This window comes from Otolemur garnettii, unplaced genomic scaffold (assembly GCF_000181295.1).
Source record: "Otolemur garnettii isolate 467f Iridium unplaced genomic scaffold, OtoGar3 scaffold00193, whole genome shotgun sequence".
Taxonomy (NCBI): Eukaryota; Metazoa; Chordata; class Mammalia; order Primates; family Galagidae; genus Otolemur; species Otolemur garnettii.
Window position 1 is genome coordinate 1,902,268 of NW_003852588.1, and position 18,849 is coordinate 1,921,116.

General features: G+C 40.8%; 1 protein-coding gene and 1 pseudogene across 1 annotated transcript; one reads left to right on the top strand and one right to left on the bottom strand.

The window, feature by feature from the left end:
• Nucleotides 1-1,290: 1,290 nt before the first annotated feature.
• On the bottom strand, nt 1,291-2,265 carry MC5R (melanocortin 5 receptor). Its single transcript, XM_003801010.2, has one exon. It carries the CDS (start codon nt 2,263-2,265, stop codon nt 1,291-1,293), a length of 975 nt encoding a protein of 324 aa, XP_003801058.1.
• Nucleotides 2,266-9,081: 6,816 nt separating this feature from the next.
• On the top strand, nt 9,082-15,273 carry LOC100946894 (annotated as a pseudogene).
• The last annotated feature ends 3,576 nt before the right edge of the window (nt 15,274-18,849 follow it).

Consider the following 18,849-nt stretch of genomic DNA (forward strand, 5'->3'; position numbering starts at 1 on the left):
GATGCCATGGCACTCTACCCAGGGGGACAGCTTGAGGCTCCTGTCTCAAAAAAAAAAAAAAAAGAACAGACCATGAGAGCTGTAGAACCCAAGCCCTGAATGTCAGGTTGGGCGCACAAAGTGTCTCTGGGGTTAAGCAGACCTCTCAGTGTCCAGGCCACTGCCCTGACCCCTGGTCCCTGTGTCTACCCCTAGTATTACCCCATCTCAGTAGTTTCTTTAAAATAAAAAGCAAACCCTTAGAGGACTTTACAAATTTACAAGGAAGTTCTCGTATTTTCTTATGCAGTTTTCACAACCATCCTGTGAGGTCGGCACAGATGCAGAACCTGAAGTGAGGTGAGTGAGGGTGCACAACAGTGAGCAGCAGAATTAGGACCTGAGTGCAGAGTCTCCCTACACGGTAGGTTGGGTGGGTTCCCTGGGTGATAAGTTGGATCCCTGGCCTTCCTTTGTTGGCTGCTGGAATCAGACTGAGATGCTGCCAAGGGACAGGGTCTCAGACTACAGGGCACACCCAGTGTGAGAAGGAAGCAAGCCTGGGTGTGGGGATGAGCCACCTGTAGCACAGCGGCACCTTTAGCCCTAAAATACCCTTTTGGGAGCTCTGGAGTAAGAGCACAGAGACAGTCACAAGACAGAGGCGAGGTTGCATCACAAAGTTTCCTGTCTGGGCAAGTGTAAAGCTGTGACTGACAGAAAGGTAATCAAGAAAATTTCACCCTCGGGCAATTAGGGCAGAACACACAAACCAAATCAGGAAAGGAGAGCTGTGGAGACACCCCAGAACAAACAAACAGGAAATTTCAGATGGATGTCATCCCTCCCTGAAAAGCATGCCTAACTCATAGGTGCACCAAGCACAGTTATGAATCTGCTTCTGGGAAGACAAAGCAACCACAGCTGATGTGGGTATTCAGTTTTCCTTCATATGCTTAGACTCACATTCAGAGATGCTGTGTTACCCTCCCAGTACATGTTTGCTAGATAGAGGACAAGTGGGACCCCCAGAAATGGGTGGGAGCAGAAGAAACAGTAGGCTGCAAAAAGGACAGTAAGGAATTGTCACAAGCCATTCCCAGAATGGATTAGCAACATGTGTGAGTTTGACACAACCAGTTCCAGGAGCTGGACATAGATCTGAGGCCCAAGTATGAGCTGGGGGAGAGGAAAAGGCATTGAGGCTTCCAATCACTAGTGACCTTGCTGACTAGCAGCTGTGGCTGTATGACTTCGTCATAGGTACATCAGCGAAAGAGAAAAGGGCACGGAAAGTGGCATTCTATGTTATTACCTGCCTGAGAGCCTGCAGGCTGATCTGAGGCCATGGCAACAGATAATCTCTTTAAATGTCTTCCTCATCTCTTGGCTGCGGAAGGCATATATCAGAGGATCCATCACAGAATTACACATGATAAGTATAAGGTACATGTTGAAGTGAGACATAAAACAAGAGCAGTAGAGGTTCTGAGGGCACGAAATCATCAAGATGAGGTGGAGGAAGAATGGGGCCCAGCACACGATGAACACACCGAGCAGCATGGCAAGGGTGACAGCGCCCGTCATGCTCGTCCTCTGCCGCTCGGAACTGTATCCAGGCAGAGCTGCGATCTGCTTGATGTGAGTCCGGGCCAGGAGGAACATGTGGATGTAGAGAGACACCATAAGGAACAACATGGTGAAGAACATGGAGATGAGGCAAATGATGACGTAAGTGGATTCGTAGTAAATGATGAAAATGGTGCCACAGCCTGTGCAGAAGGTCCAGATGCCCGCGATAATCACCCCAGACCTCTTTGCAGTCATGATGTGGTGGTAGCGCAGTGCATAGAAAATGGTGACATACCTGTCCACCGCAATGGCCAGCAGACTACACATGGAAGCCACCACAGAAATGCAGATCATGGAGTCAAACACATTGTCGATGTGACGCACAAAGGCGTCCGCTATCACCAGGTGTTTGTTGTTTATTAAGTATATGGTGATGGTTTCCCAGGCATTGGACACGCTCACCAGCAGGTCAGCCACTGCAAGGCTACACACGAAGAAATACATGGGACAATGCAAGTTCCTGTTCTTCACAATGGCACCTATGACCAAGATGTTCTCCAAGAGGCTGATAAGACCCAGAGTCAAAAACACCTCCACAGCGATGCCCATATATTCACATGGTGAAGACTTGTTTTTGACACTTGGGTCTGAAAGATTGCCCTCTGTAGCATTCAGGTTGAGATCTAAGAAATGCAGGTGAAATGAGGAATTCATTGCTGGAGAAAAATGCTCCTCTTGCTGGCACAAATTTACTGTAAAATAGGTTTTTAATTCATGATCAAGAGAGGTTACCAGTCTACCAAATAACTACAATAGCATGCCCAAAGCAAAAACAACCCCCCAAAAAGAGGTGCATCAGAGAATGGACGTGGCTGGCTCTGTTCTGGCTTGCATGCCTGATCCCTAGAATACTGTCCTGACACACAGGCTAAGAATGCTTCCAAACCTCTGGTGCTCTCCTTGTCTTATTCTCTTTCACAAATGCCATAATAGAGTGATGTTCATCTCCGTGTGCCCAGGACAGTTCCAGTTTGTATGCCCATTGTCCTGGCACCCAAGTTCCCTCTCAAAAGTGCCCCCAGTTCATAATCTAGAAGATTCCAGCCAGTCACATTCCTAAAGCTACCACACTCCATTTTCCTAAAGTGAGCTCAAATTTCTGAGGAACATGGAGACCCCTGTTCCCATAAGAGAAACAGATGCATTCAGAACATTTGTCCTGGCACTTCTCAAACCACCAAGAACCAGCCCTCATAGTTGGCCCTAAGGCCATAACCAAGGCAATCTGCTACCTTGAGCATATCACATGCAAAAAGGAACCGTCTTCAATGTGCAAGCTTAGGTTGCTCATACATGCTAAAACTGAGGAAAACAGAACGCTGTTTTTCCCTAATACATATTTTTCCCTGACTTCTACATTATTTGAAATGCCATGTAGTCTGATTAATAGATGGTTTTATAAGTTTCACGTGAGCACAGTATGAAGAAATAAGCAATTTAAATGTACTAAGTACTAAGCCAGACACTTCACTTCTTTGTTGCCCAATTTCTCTCTCCTGATTTATATTCAAAAATCCCTTTGACCCCCCCCCCCAAATCAGAGCACGGCTAGTGAAAGAGTTAGAATTTGTGTCATCATCCTAATCATCAATATTGGTAATCATAAGAATTTATGGAACCGTAATCTTTTGGTGTATACTGATGTCCATCCAGTTCTATCTCAGAGATATCAACCAATTGTGTTAATATGTTAAATGTCATATCAAGCTGTTATAAAATTCACTGGACAAGCTAACTGCCACCACCCTCTCTTTCTCTTGTAGGGTAAGCATGATTTTGCATTTGTTTCCAGGCTATTTCGAGGAAATGGAAAGTTGCGGCTAGTTACCGGCGCTCGTCCTAGACTCTTCTCCGGCACAGGTCGCGTCCGTCCCGGAGCAGCGCTCCACCAGGGAGGGCACTGGCACACACGAGCTCCGACGGCAGCGCGGGCTCAGCCCACAGCCCAGGCAGCGGCCCTCCAGCCACAGCAGCTGTGGCACCGGGCGGCCCCGGCCTGTCTGCCAGAGCGGGCCCCGCCCCGCGCCGCCCTTCACCCTATCCCGGCGCTGCCCGCCCGCGCCCCGCCCCGCGCTCCCCCGGCAACTGCTCCCTCAGCCTTGCGGGCGGGGCCTGGATCCTCTGTAGCCCCAGGCGGTCCAGCGGTGCTATTCGCGGGGCCACATCCCCGCCTCACCTATGAGAGAGAACAGGGTTCTGCTCCTATGAGTGAAAATTTCCCCCAAAGTGCTTCTGAGTAGTTTTGTCTTTGGGGGTTTTTTTTTGTTTTCTCTCTTTCCTAGCTGGTTGCTCTTTATTCCTTTTTTTTTTTCTTCCTCTTGAGCACCGTCACCACCAGCAAGCTGCCTTTGGGACAGTGTGAAATCTTCCAGGACAGACCAAGCTGACCACCCTTGCAGTTGTGCAGCAAGTCTCACTAGGAAGGGGGTTGGGTGGCTCTCATGGCATCAGCAAATTCTCATTGAATATCACCTATGTGGCAAGACCCATGCTAAATGGGGGAACTGAGAGGGCTAATGCAGAGACAAAGTTCCCCTGGATGGAGCAGTGAGAGAGCAGGACACAATTCTAAAATATTAGATACAATTACGTTACAACTCCAAAGAGTACAAAGCACTTTCCTATATTAGCTTATTTGCCCCATAGCAGCTCTGGGAGATATTGCAATTATTGCCATTTTCACAGATGCAGACTTTGAGTCTCAGCAGAGTTGAATGGAGTTTCTGACCTTTGCCTGATAAGTGATGACACCAGCTACTGAACCTAATCTTCCTATCCCAAAGCCCCTGTTTAAGGAGACACACCTGATCATATCCATGTGAACATTAGACAATAGAGTCCTATGTATGTACCATGTTTCCTATCTTATTTACAAAAAGAGAAAATGGAATGAACACTTTTTGAGAGCCTGCAATACCCAATACTGTGATCTGCATGTCCATATTTTCAGTGAATTCTCCCAGCAACTATTAAAGTCAATACTCTCCCCACCATCTTACCAATGAGGAGACTGAGGGTCAGAGTAGTCATATGACTTCTCAGCTGGTGATGACAGCAGGAGCAGGATCTGAATCCATGCTTCTAGGCAATGTCTGTGCTGAGTCCAGAGTACAGAAAGTTAAATCTTGTGGCTTGGTCCCACTGCCATAGAAGAGGAAATGTGAGTGCTCCAGGATGCCAAAAATAGGCTGCGGAGGAATAGAGGCAGAGGGAGAGGCAAAGGGGGTAAGAGTTGAACAACTAAATAGGCAAGCAAGGGGGCACATGGCTGAAGCATGAGATGGGAAACCAAGGGCTAAAGGGTAAAATGAAGGTCACCAGGTGGGAGAGGTGCAGGAGCACTCAGCCAGGGTGAGGAGATGGAGGGAGCAGACTTCTTTGAGAAGGGAGAGAATGCCAGCAACAGAGCAGGGGTGACTGGGGAGAGAGGCAGGGAGGACATGTGATGCCCTGCAAGTCACCCAAAGGTTCTGAGTCTAGTTTAAGAGCAGTAGAGCACCTTGCACAATTTTAAGCAGGAAGGTAACAGGTTCAGATTTGTAGCTTTGGAAAATAAGTCCAGCCATGGTGATGAGATAGCATTGAAGAGCTCAAGAGTGAGGAAGGCTGTAAGGCAATGGCAACACCCCGAATTCTCAGCTGAGGAAGCCTGCCTCTGCCCATCAGTGCTGAGTCCACTTGAGAACACAGGTGTGGAAGCTTGTGATGATAATATGTTTGACAAGTGCTATCATATAGGAGGTGTGGAGCTGAGAGAGGAGTTCCAGGGCACCAGGGAAGATGATAGAGTAGGTGAGGATCTTTGGGTGGGAGGAAAAAGGAAAGGCATTTGAAGGAAGGAACAGCTCGTGCCAAGTACAGAGATAAGAGTAGAGTCATGGGATGGGGGGAGACTCTTCTAGAATTGCAAGTGTTTCCATGTCCTTTGCAGATCAGAGGAGTCCTATAACATTTTAACGAGGATGATAACCTTAAAATATTGGTAAATTAGGTAGGTCATTCCAACAACAGTGTGGAGAACAGTACAGAAAAAAATCAAGAAAAGGAAATTATATGAGAGCCTGGACCAAAGAGTGACAATAGAAATGGAAAAGAGAAAATAGCTCCCAAAAATATTGAGGGGAACCTCATTCAGTTTCCCCAAGGTAATATACCACTAAATAGTGAGAACAGTTTTCCTGACTGCAAAGTCCTGTAGACATTCCACTAAACCATAATGATTCTTTTATATAGATTTTATAAAATCCAAACATAGAAAATTCAGACATGTAATATCCAAAAGCCAGCCAATATTGAGATGCAATTTGGTTTTAATCTCCTAATTAATATTTACTGATTCACAGTCTTCAACATTGTAAGCATCAATTTAAAACATCAATTGAAAACTAGACCACTGTTACAAACTAATTATTAATACCTTAAAATATACCATGTGAATAAACATGAGAAAGCCCAAAGTTTCTAAAACCATCTTTGCACTACTTAAGCCTGTGCAAGGCCTCTAGGGAGCTGGCTTTGGGACTGCTGCTCGGGCCTGGGGGCCCACTCTAGCATCCTCTGCTGGCTGATGAACGCTCTCTAGTGGCTGCTTATGACAGCCAAGGTAGTCCACACCACAGGGAGTGGTAGGATATACATCCCATTAAGAATATGTAAGCTATTAATCCCTTTCCCCCAAAACTATGCCACTAAAAAATGTACACACAATATTGCTGAAAATTTTTAAGTAAGGAGGTAGATAAAGAGACAACTTCACAGACAATAACTTGGAAAAAGACCACATTAATACAGACCATTCCCCATTCACCATGGGGCAGGACAGGTAATCTAGCCATTGGCCACAGAGTATCTTTAAATGGCACTTAATTTCAGGTAGACAAAAGTGTCACTGGAAATGAAACCAAATTTCAAAGAGACTCAATTTGCCTCAATTGTTGGAAACAATAGAACATTTTTTCAGCAATAAAAATGCATTTCATTTTGGCAAATACCTTATATCCTTCCAAACAGTTCTGAAATTGCTTTACCATAAAATAGTTCTAGAAATTTTTTTTAATAAAAGTAAATTTAATTTTCATGTGAAAATAATTTTAGAAGTCCCATTTAGATTCCTATATTCACTGCTTGCTATGATATATTTAAAGTTAAAACTTGTTTAAACTCTGATGAAGTTTTTATTTATATTTAATATATACCACTTTTAAAAACATCTGGCAGCAATGTACTCTTTTCTCTTTAAAAACAATGACTGTTTTCAACCATCCTAAAATGTTTCTTAAACTGTATGTAGCATGTGCCCTAAAATTCTAATTCAATGTTCATCAATAATGTAACCCACTTAAGGAACACACATATTTTAAAATTATCATAGGAGAGACATGAAAGACTATATTGCCAAAATTAAAAGATGAAAAGTGGGGAAGGGAGGGCAAGCAAGATGGCAGACCAGAAGGAACATTCGCTGAACTTTACTAGTACGACTGGTGGAAAAGAGAGAGACCTGGTGCAGAGACCTTACCCAAAGTCCTAGCTCTGGGAGCAAAGTGAGGTCGTGGTGACCTGGATACAGTGTGTGATCTAGAGTGGTGGAAATCTAACTCATTGGGCAAGTGATTGTGAGCCACCAGAATTGACCAATACCCTAGAATCAGCTGACCCCCCATGGAGGTCTGGGATGGGAGGAAGGCTTCAGGAGTTTTCAGTTTGGGGGGGAAGCTGCTGCATGCTGAGTGGAAAGCTTGGAAGAGTGGGCAGATTTGAACAATATACAGCAACCAGATTTGAATACTGGTTGGTGTGGATTTGCCATCAGTTTGGTGGCTGGTGAGGCAACCATACTGGGAAGGTTTTGGCTGCCAGGGGCTGCCATTGTGAGGAGATCTTAACAGGGGCTTAAAGCAGGGCCACCTTAATTCTGCCTGCCGGGATCAGAGTTCCACTCTTGGGACATGGCTCAGGGACTCCCATACCCTATGGGAACTGGAGTCAGGGGGAACTGTAAGACCTGCCCCTGGAGGATTCTGAAGAGCTTTCAGATTTCAACCCAAAACTGTCTGAATGCTAAGGAAACAATTGCTTTCACCAAGGACAACTAAGTTAGAAATAAGGACCATAGAGGTTTCCAGCTGTGTTCTCCATCTCCTAAAAAAACACAGCAGCACCTCGTGCCCCAGCAACATATTGCAAGATATATATTCCTATTAAAGTTGGTCCCTTCCAATACACACACACACACACACACACACACACACACAAATTACTTTTAGGTAATTTTTTATTTTATTTTTTGTTTCTTTCACTTCTTTTCTGTGTTGCTAAGGTTGCTGCTGTTTTGATATTTGAGCTTTCTTTGTTTTGTTGAGTTCTAGTTTGTTTTTGCTAATTTTTTTGGTTGGTTCAATTCTTAATTTCCATTTTAACGGTCATCAAGAGCAAGGATTCCTGTATTTCTGGTCACAGAAGAGGAAGAGTTTGGCTTTGCTCAGATTGGTAAGAAGCTCTTGATTTCAAGGAACCCACTCAGGCCCAACTCATGAAAAATCTTTAAATTACAGGCATGGCCCTAACACCATGCTAATCAATACCATTTCTTCTATCACACTCATTCTCTCTTCCTGTCTTCATTCTCTCCTGTGCTTCAATTCTTTTCTTTCATCTTTTCCCCTTCTTGTTTTTTCTCTTTCCTTCTTTTTTCTTCTTTAATTTCCTCTTGTTTCTCCCTGCTTGTGCAGTACCCTTCTCTTCCTTTTGACCTTACACCAGGAGGCCACTTCAAAACCTAAGCTCTGAGACAAGGTTATTTGAAGAAAAGGAGGAATCAAGAAGAAAAGGTGCATAAGGAGGTGAACAAAAGAAAGAATACATGAGGAGGAACCAACAGAAAAATTTGAGCAACATGAAAAACTAGAACAGATCAATTCTGCCAAGGGACCATGAGGCAGCTACTACAGAAAACTGCACCTACAAAGAATTAATGGATTTGACAAAGGGGAATGTAAAATATTGATGATAGACTCAGTGTCCATAGTTCATTGGTTAGGATGCCAGACAAATGCACCAGGGATGGTGGGTTTGAACTTGTCCTGGGTCTGCTAAACAACAATGACAACAACAACACCAAAGTAGCTAGGTGTTGTGGTAGGCACCTGTAGTCCCAGCTACTTGGGAGGCTGAGGCTAAAGAATCGCTTAAGACCAAGAGTTTGAGGTTGCTGTGAGCTGTGATGCCACAGTACTCTACCAAGGGTGACATAGTGAGACTCTGTCTCAAAAATATATATATTGGGCAGCACCTGTGGCTCAAAGGAGTAGGGCCCATATACCAGAGGTGGCGGGTTCAAACCCAGTCCCGCCCTCCCCTATATGTATGTGTATATATATATATATATGATACACAATAAAAGGAATGGATAAGAAAATGGAAATATACAACCAAAAGTCAGATGAGAGATATGTAGAATACAGAAAGGATATGGCAGAGCTTAAGGAAGTGAAGAAGATAATCAAGGAATGTAAAAATGCAGTAGAAAGTATCAAAAATACATTAGACCATGGAGAAGAAAGGTAGTCAAAGAGGCAGAAAGGAAGAGAGAGAAAGTAGACCAGTCACTTAGAGAACGACAACACTCCATGAAGGGTTCAAACATACAAATAATATGGATCCCTGAAGGGGAAGAAGATTGTCCCAAAGGAATGGAAGCCCTACTGGAGACTATCATAAATGAAAACTTCCCAGATTTTACTGAAGACCCCGATATATTCCTTTCAGATGGATATTGAATCTCAGGTCATCTCAACTCAAACAGAGCTTCTCCAAGACACATTGTAATGAACCTGTCCAAAGTCAAGATGTAAGAAAAAATTCTGCCTGCAGCCAAGAGTAAGTGCCAACTGACTTACAGAGGCAGAGCCATTAGGATGACAGTAGACTGAAACTTTCCAACCACAAGAGCATGGTCATTCATCTTCAACATTCTTCAGCACAACAATTTTAAGCCTAGAATTCTATATCCTGCTAAACTAAGTTTCAAAATTGATGGAGAAATCAAATCTTTTGAGGATATACAAATACTGAGGAAATTTGCCATAAAACCAGCTCTACAAGAAATACTTTTAGACCAATTCTCAACACTGACCATCACAATGGACCACCACCAAAGTAAACATCAAAAACCTGAAGGTCTAAACTTAGCTTCCGAGAGAACAAAGGATAAAACTACACAATGAACTTACACAAAATGAGATGCATAGACCTCCACCACACTTACCAATTCTCTCAGTAAATGTCAGTGGATTGAATTCACCATTGTAGAGGCACTGGCTGGCAGATTGGGAAAAAAAGCACAAGTCATCCATATGCTGCTTCCAGGAAACACACTTAGCCTTGAAGGACAAATCAAGACTCAGAGTTAAGGGATGGAAAACAGTATTTCAAGCAAATAGAAATCAGAAGAAAGGAGGGGTTGCAATCTTATTTGTAGACATAAGCAGATTTAAAGCAACTAAAGTGAAGAAAGACAAAGATGGATACTTTATACTGGTCAAAGAAACAATACAACAGGAGGACATTTTAATTTTAAATATTTATGAACTCAAATGGTCCCAGATTTATGAAACAGACCTTGAAGGGTCTGAGCAATATGATATCCCATAGCTGGGGACTTTGCTGGGTGTGGTGGTTCACAGCTGTAATCTGGGAGTCCTAGGAGGGTAGATTGCCTGAGTTCACAGGTTCAAGACCAGCCTAAGAAAGTGAGAGACCCCATCTCTAAAAAATAGCTGGGCGTTGTAGCAGGCACCTGTAGTCCCAGCTACTCAAGAGGCTGAGACAAGACAGTTGCTTGACCCCAACAGTTTGATGTTGCAGTGAACTATGATGCCAAGGTACTTTACTGAGGGCAACAGAGTAAGACTCTGTCTCAAATAAATAAATAAATAAATATCCAGGGACTTAAATACCCCTAGAATAGAACTGGACAGATCCTCTAAACAGATACTAAACAAAGATACAAAGGATTTAAATGGCACCCTAGAACAAATGGGATTAATAGACATATACATAACACACCATCCCAAACCTAAAGAACATACAATTTTCTCCTCAGCCCATGGCACATACACCAAAATAGATCACAACCTAGGATACAAATCAAACCATAGCAAAATTAAAAGAATAGAAATTATACCTTGTATCTTCTCAGGCCACAAGGTAAGTCCAATAAAAACATTCATTCCTACACAAAGACATGGAAACTAAACAACCTTATGCTGAGAGATAGTTGGGTTCAGGAAGAGATAAAAGAGGAAATGGTTAAATTCCTCAAGCATAACAACAAGGAAGACACAATTATCAAAACCTCTGGAATATAGCAAAAGCTGTCTTAAGAGGGAAATTTATTAAATTAGATGTCCACTTTCAAGAATCAGAAAAAGAGCATGCAAACAAAATGATGAACCATCTTATGGAATTGGAAAAAGAAAAGCAATCTAATCACAAGCCCAGCAGAAGAAAAGAAATAACCAGAATTAAATCAGAGATAAACAAAATTGAAAACAAAAGAAGCATTTAGAAATGCTTCTTTTACATTTAACAAAACAAAAAGTTAGTTTTTCAAATAAATAAAATTGATAAACCTTAGGCCAGACTAACTAAAAACAGAAAAGTAAAATCTCTAATAACCTCAATCATAAACAACAAAGGGAAAATAATAAAATAAAATAAAAATAAAAAAACAATAAAGGAGAAATAACAACAGATGCCACAGAGATACAAGAGAGAGATCATTTCTGAATACTACGAGAAACTCCATGCCCAGAAATTTGACAATGTGGAGGAATGGATTAATACCTAGAATCACACCCTCTTCCTAGACTTAACCAAGAAGTAGATTTCTTGAATTAACCAATTTCAAGAACTGAGATGGAAGAAACAATAAAATATCTCCTAACAAAAAAAAAAATGCCCTGGTCCAGATGGCTTCACACCAGAATTCTATCAAACCTTCAAAGGAATTTATTCCAGAATTTATTCCAAAAAATTGAAAAAGAAGGAATCTTCCCCAAACCCATTCTATGAGGCAAACATCACCCTGATACCAAAACCAGGAAAAGACACAACTAAAGAAGAGAACTTCAGACCAATTTTACTAATGAACATAAATGCAAAAATTCTCAGTAAAATCCTAGCCAACAGATTACACATTAAAAAAATCATTCATCAAAATCAAGTAAATTTCATCCCAGGGATGCAAGGCTGGTTTAACATATGTAAGTGCATAACATAATTCACCATATCAACAGAAGCAAAAACAAGACCATATGATCATCTCAATAGGTGCATAAAAAGCATTCAATAAAATTCAGCATCCTGGGTGGCGCCTGTGGCTCAGTGAGTAGGGCACCAGCCCCATATACGGAGGGTGGCAGGTTCGAACACAGCCCCAACAAAACTGCAACAAAAAAATAGCCAGGTGTTGTGGTGGGCGCCTGTAGTCCCAGCTACTTGGGAGGCTGAAGCAAGAGAACTGCGTAAGCCTAGGAGTTGGAGATTGCTGTGAGCTGTGTGATGCCATGGCACTCTACTGAGGGTGATAAAGTAAGATTCTGTCTCTGAAAAAAAAAAACAAAAAACTGTCTCTACAAAAAAATAAAATAAAAATTTTAAAAAAGGCACATTTCTTAAACTGATTGAAGCCATGTATGACAAACCCACAGCTAATATCATACTGAATGGCATAAAACCGAAAGCTTTTCCACTTAGAAATGGAACCATACAACGTTTTCCTCTATTGCCACTACTATTCAACATAGTGATGGAAGTTCTAGCGAATACAATCAGGCAAAAGAAGGAAATAAAGGGCATCCAAAAGAGAGCAGAGGAGGTTAAACTCTCACTCTTTGCCAACGATATGATCTTATACTTAGAGAACTCCAAAGACTCAATCACAAGACTCCTGGAAATGATCAAAAAATATAACAATGTCTCAGGATATAAAATCAATGTCCACAAATCAGTAGCCTTTATATATGCCAATAACAGCCAAGATGAGAAGCTAATTAAGACACAATTCCCTTCACAGTAGCTTCAAAGAAAATGAAATACCTAAGAATATACCCAACAAAAGAGGTGAAGGACCTTTACAAAGAAAATTATGAAACCCTGAATTATGAAACAAAGAAACGAAATAGCAGAAGATATTAACAAGGGAAGAACATACCATGCTTATGGCTGGGAAGAATCAACATTGTCAAAATGTCTATACTTCCCAATAATCCCCATTTAAATACCATCATCGTACTTTCCATACTTTGTTTTGTATGGAACCAGAAGAAAACCTATATAGTGAAGACAAGTCTTAGTAATAAAAACAAATCTGAGAGGTATCACCCTATCAGACTTTAGGCTATACTACAAGGCCATAGTAATCAAAACAGCATGGTAATGGCACAAAAATAGAGACATTGACATATGGAACTCAATAGAAAATCATGAGATGAAACTAACATCTTACAGCTCCCTGATATTTGATAAACCAAACAAGAACATACACCAGGGAAAAGAATCCCTATTCAATAAATGGTATTGGAGAAGTGGATAACCACATGTAAAAGACTGAAACTGGACAAAAATTGATTCAAGATGGATAAAAGACTTAAATCTAAGGAAGGAAATAATAAAAATCCTTGAAGAAATTGTGGTCAGCCTGTGGAAAGATTTCATGAAGAACACTTCCATAGCAATTGCAACAACAAAAATAAACAAATAAGATTTAATTAAACTGAAAACCTTCGGTATAGCTAAGGAAACAACAACCAAAGCAAATAGACAACCTTCAGAATGGCAAAATATATTTCAATATTATGAATCAGATAAAAGCTTGATAACTAGGATCCTCAGAGAACTCAAATTAATTAACAAAAAAAGACAAAACAATCCCATATATCACTGGGCAAGAGAGATGATAGAACCTTCTGTGAAGAAGACAGATGAATGGATAACAGACATATAAAAAAAAAATGCTCAACATCCCTAACCACCAGAGAAATGCAAATCAAAATCACCCTCAGATATCACCTGACCCCAGTGAAAATGGCCCATATCACAAAGACTCAAAGTTGCAGATGCTGGGATGGATGTGGAGAGAAGGGAACACTTTTACACTGCTGGTGGGACTACAAACTAATATAACCTTTTTGGAAGGAAATACGGAGAATCCTCAAAGAACTGAAATTAGACCTCCCCTTTGATCCTGCAATCCCAGTACTGGGCATTTATCCAATAGAAAAAAATCCTTTTATCATAAGGACATTTGTACTAGACTTAGTTTATCATAGCTCAATTTACAATTGCCAAATTGTGGAAACAACCCAAATGCCCACCAACCCAGGAATGGATTAACAAGCTATGGTATACCATGGAATACTATTTAGCCATTTAAAAAGATGGGGGAGAAAAGAGGCTGCAGAAGTTATCACAGAGATTCAAAGTGTGAGAAGAACTCAACACACAGTAGCTGGCTGGAAGATGGAGGAGCCAACATGGTGAGGAATTTCAGCCTCCTCAAGAAGCTGTTCACAGCCAGCAAGGAAGCAGGGAACACACCTCTGCAGCCCAAATACCTGGATTCTGTCAACAACCTGAATGAATTTGAAAGCAGATTTTCCCTCAGAGCCTCAGATAATGGAACAACTTGCCTGCAACTTGATTTCTGCATGTGAAACCCACACCAGACAGAACAGCTGAGCTCACCAGACATTTGACCTCCAGAGCTAACCTTCATCACCCTGGTGTCATAAATTTGGAGTGCATGTTTGAGACACCTGAAAGAGTGTTTGTTGTTATGGAAAAACTCCATGGAGTCATGCTGGGGATGATCATGTCAAGTGAAAAGGGTGGGTTGCACACAATGAAGTTTTTAATTACTCAGATACTTGTGGCTTTGGGGCATCATCATTTTAAAAATATCATTCACTGTGACCTCAACCCAGAAAACGTTGCTAGCATCATGTTTTCTGATCCTTTTTCTCAGGTGAAACTTTGTGATTTGGTTTGGCTGGGATCGTTGGCAAAAAGTCTTTTTGGAGTTCGGTGGTGGGCACCCCTGCTAACCTGGCTCCCATGCAGAATTCTAAAGAACAAGGGCTATAAGGAACAGTGAGCTCTCTGGACATGTGGTCTGTGGTGATCATCATCTATGTAAACCTAAGTGGCACATTCCTGTTTAATAAAGATGAAGACATCCACAACTAAATCCAGAATGGAGCTTTCATGTATCCACCAAATTCCTGGAAGGAAATCTCTCATGAAGCCATTGATCTTATTAACAATTTGCTGCAAGTAAAAATGAGAAAGTGGTATAGCATTGATAAGACCTTGAGTCACCCTTGGTTACAGGACTATCAGACATGGTTAGATTTACTAGAGGTGGAATGCAAAATCAGTGAATGCTGTATCACCCATGAAAGCAATGACTTGAGGTGGGAACAGTATGCAGGTAAGCAGCAACTGCAGTACCCTGTGCACCTGATCAACCTGAGTGCTTACCGCAGAGACAGTCCTGAGACTGAAGAAATGCTCAGTGAGCATGTCAGCATCCTTGGAGTTCCATCTCCCATAATCTTTCAAAACACTGTGGAATTAATAAATACGTATGATCAGGTTTAACATTTGCCTTGCAGAACTGCCATTATTTTCTGTCAGATGAGAACAAAGCTGTTAAACTGTTAGCACTGTTGATGTATTTGAGTTGCCAAGACAAATCAACAGAACCATTTGTATTTTGTGTGACCAACTATGTTGCATTAATAAAAACTGAAACACTAAACTTGTTATTGTGAATGATTCATATTATATTTAATGCATTAAACCTACCTCCACTGTGCCTTTGAAAATCAGTGTTTTTCTTACTGGAGGCTCTTTTTGGTAAGAAACAGAACCTATCCATGAAGTAGTTCTGCTCTGTGTGTCCCATGGGTAGTGTTATTGTAAATATGCTCTTGAAAAATAGACTATTACCAGTGTTCTATGAACAAAACTCATGTGGACAGAAACAAATGATGGGGGCAAAGGGGGTAAAATCCTAAAACACAAACACATGAAAGAATTTTACTGCATAGTCCAAATTCTTTGCCTGCCTGGTGCACCTTGGTATGTTTAAACTCAAGTCAATGTATCTAGGCACAGCAGGCTGCTGCTCTTCAGCCTCAATGCCTTGGAAATATAAACTGCCATATATAACAGATTATTTTCCCCTTTCTTACAATGCCCTATTCTACTATGGAAAATCAGCAGCTAAACAACCTTTCACTTTTGTGTATTTTTCAATAAAAATGAATAAATATTCATGTCAAAAAAAAGATAGAGACTTTACATCTTTTGTATTAACCTGGATGAAAGTGGAACACATTCTTCTTAGTAAAGCATCACAAGAATGGAGAAGCAAGAATCCAATGTACTCAATTCTGATATGAAGGCAGTAGATGAGTTAATACAAGTGGTGGAGTAGGGGAATGAAGGAGCAGGGAGAGAGAGGAGGGAAGGTAATGGGGGGTCACGGTGTATGGCATTTGGGAGTGGGACACAATTATAAGAGGGACTTCATCTAACAAATGCAATCAGTATAACCTAAGTCTTTGTACCCTTAACAAATCCCAAATATAAAACATAACAAAACAAAAAAAAGATGAAAAGCAAATACAATTCTTTCAGGCAGCAATACGACCTATTGAAGCAACTTATAAAGTAGCTTATATAGTTGGGAAAGTTTGATGTAGAAATGGTGAAAGAATCTATTGTTGAAGTTGTAGGATGCTTAGACCTCAATAAAAAGCACAAACAACTGCCTCTTTCCAGAAGAATCATAATTGATCAAGCAGCATAAACTAGCCTTCAATCTAACAGAAAAATTTTATGTAATACTTCAAAAGGAAAATATATATTATTCAATTAGTTTGGACAAATCAACTGAGAGTACTGATTTGGCACCAATTTTATACTTTATTTGGGTCTTAACAGAATATTTTCTTCACTATGGAGAGTTATTCACTTTGGGCACTCTTGTGAACAGAACAATGGGAATAGGTATCTTAAACAAATTTCAAGATAAAATAATAAATGCCATGAAGGTAGACTAAATTTGGTAAATTTAGCAAGTATATGTACAGATGGTGTACTCTCCAGGACAGGAAAATCAGAAGGGTTTATTGCACAGATACTGTATTAATGGATCCAGCTGCTCTCATTTCTTTTCATTCTATCTTGCATCAGCAAAATCTCTGTGGTAAAACTACTATTTTAAGTAGTAATTTGCAACAAGTTATAAGTATTATTAACAGTTTCTTAACATACTAAATTTGAACCATGAAGTATTCAATGTGGATTTGCCTATCATTCTAAAGTGTGTTGCCTTTCACAGGGGCAGATGTTGGCTAAATTTTTTCTCTGTAGAACAAATAATTACATTTTATGAAGAATAGAATTGGCAATGTGAATTATTGTAAGAATATTTCTATAGGAGTGCAGCATTTCTCTGTGTTATCATGTTAAAGCAAAACGACTTGAATATTTATTTCCAAGGTAAAACTAAGTCTGTATACAATATGTAGGAAAAAATCAAAGCCTTTCAAAAAAATTATCTCTTTTCAAAACACATCTTCAAAAGAAAGTTTCAGATGAACATTTTTCCCAGTTAGCTATAGGTGAAAGGCCTATATGCCTCTGGCCAAAAAAGCTATTTGAAAGAGAGCAGTGAAAAGACTTTGTGCAGGCATACTTGTGAGAAACTGAGGCAGAATCCCATATGGCCAGGTTGGTTGTGGGCATAAAAACCCCCTGACTTAAGGTCCACATGGGAGCAGAGGCTTGCAAACAAGTTTCTGTATGTCTTAGGAATTTCCTGACTATGCCTTGCTTAAAGATTAAAGTAACTGCCTCCAGACAGTGAGGCCAGTAGGGCAGGTATTCAGTCTATCTTTCTCCCCCAGAGCCTCATTTATCAGATAAGAACAAAAAAGTAATGGCTAACAACATGTTCTCCATTAAGTCATGTATTTTTAGGAGGATTATGTTAGATAAAGTAGTATCAGTTAATCTGTAGATTACTAGGCTCTGGGCCAGCGAGGATCTGGTCACGAGATAGTCACAAGATGTTTAGTCATGAGATGGATTATAAATTGTAATGAATATCAATGAAGTCATTGATGTATTGATTAACAGTGCATATGTGCAGAGCTGGCTATTTAAGCCAGGAGAAAATAAAGAAGCTTGCCACACATCATAGAGAGCAGTGGTCCCCTTTATTTCCATACAATTTCAATTGTGGTTCTTATTCTTCATGACACCACTTCTCCGTGATACCCTAGTGGTAACAGTTAGCAAAGGTCACTGATAAACAAGATGCTGTATGTGAATCATCTGAAGAATATGCAACTGTTATAGACCCATTAATTGGAACTACAAGAAAAAGTTCATTGACTTTGAGAATCATGAAACCAGACTTAAATCAGCATTTCTGCCTCACATAGTTGATATGACAGAATTAATTGACAGAATTAATTGAGCTCTTAGTAGATGATATTTTAAACTAATTGTTTGATGTTAAGAAAGATCTACTTCAAATATAAAAAATGCAATATAATACCTATCCCTTCAGCAATGCGCTTGAAAAATATTTTCTTGCTTTTCAACCACTTATTGCTGAGAATCTGCACTCTTCTACCTAACTCAAATCAGGATGCCATTAGGTCACAAATGACTGATATCCATGCAGAGGATCAGCTGAAACTTTGGGCCTCTATACTGCAACCAATTATTCAAATACTTTTTAACAAAAAGCAGGCACAACTAAGTCATTAAAAGATTAGTTAACTTTAAAATTAACAGCTATGTACTCACACCCAGAGTCTAAGAAACAGTCCAAAGGTGTTCACACCCTATCCACAAAGACACACTTCTGACCTGCACAAAGGCCCTATACCCAGAAACAGGAAAAGAAAAACAGCCCCATTCATTGCCCCAGAAAACACACCCACAAGCCAGCAAAGCAGCTATGTGCCTACATGTCAGACCTGAGAAAGAGCCTTGCAGGCCAGCTCAGTAACTGCCCACCCATGTGCCCAGCCAAAGTAACAATAGCACCATGGCCCCACCTCCAGTCAGCCAGACCACAAATTGGCCAACATACCATGTGCAAACCTGTGCCCTAGCAAATCTAAAGCACCACTACCACAAACTCAGCCTAGG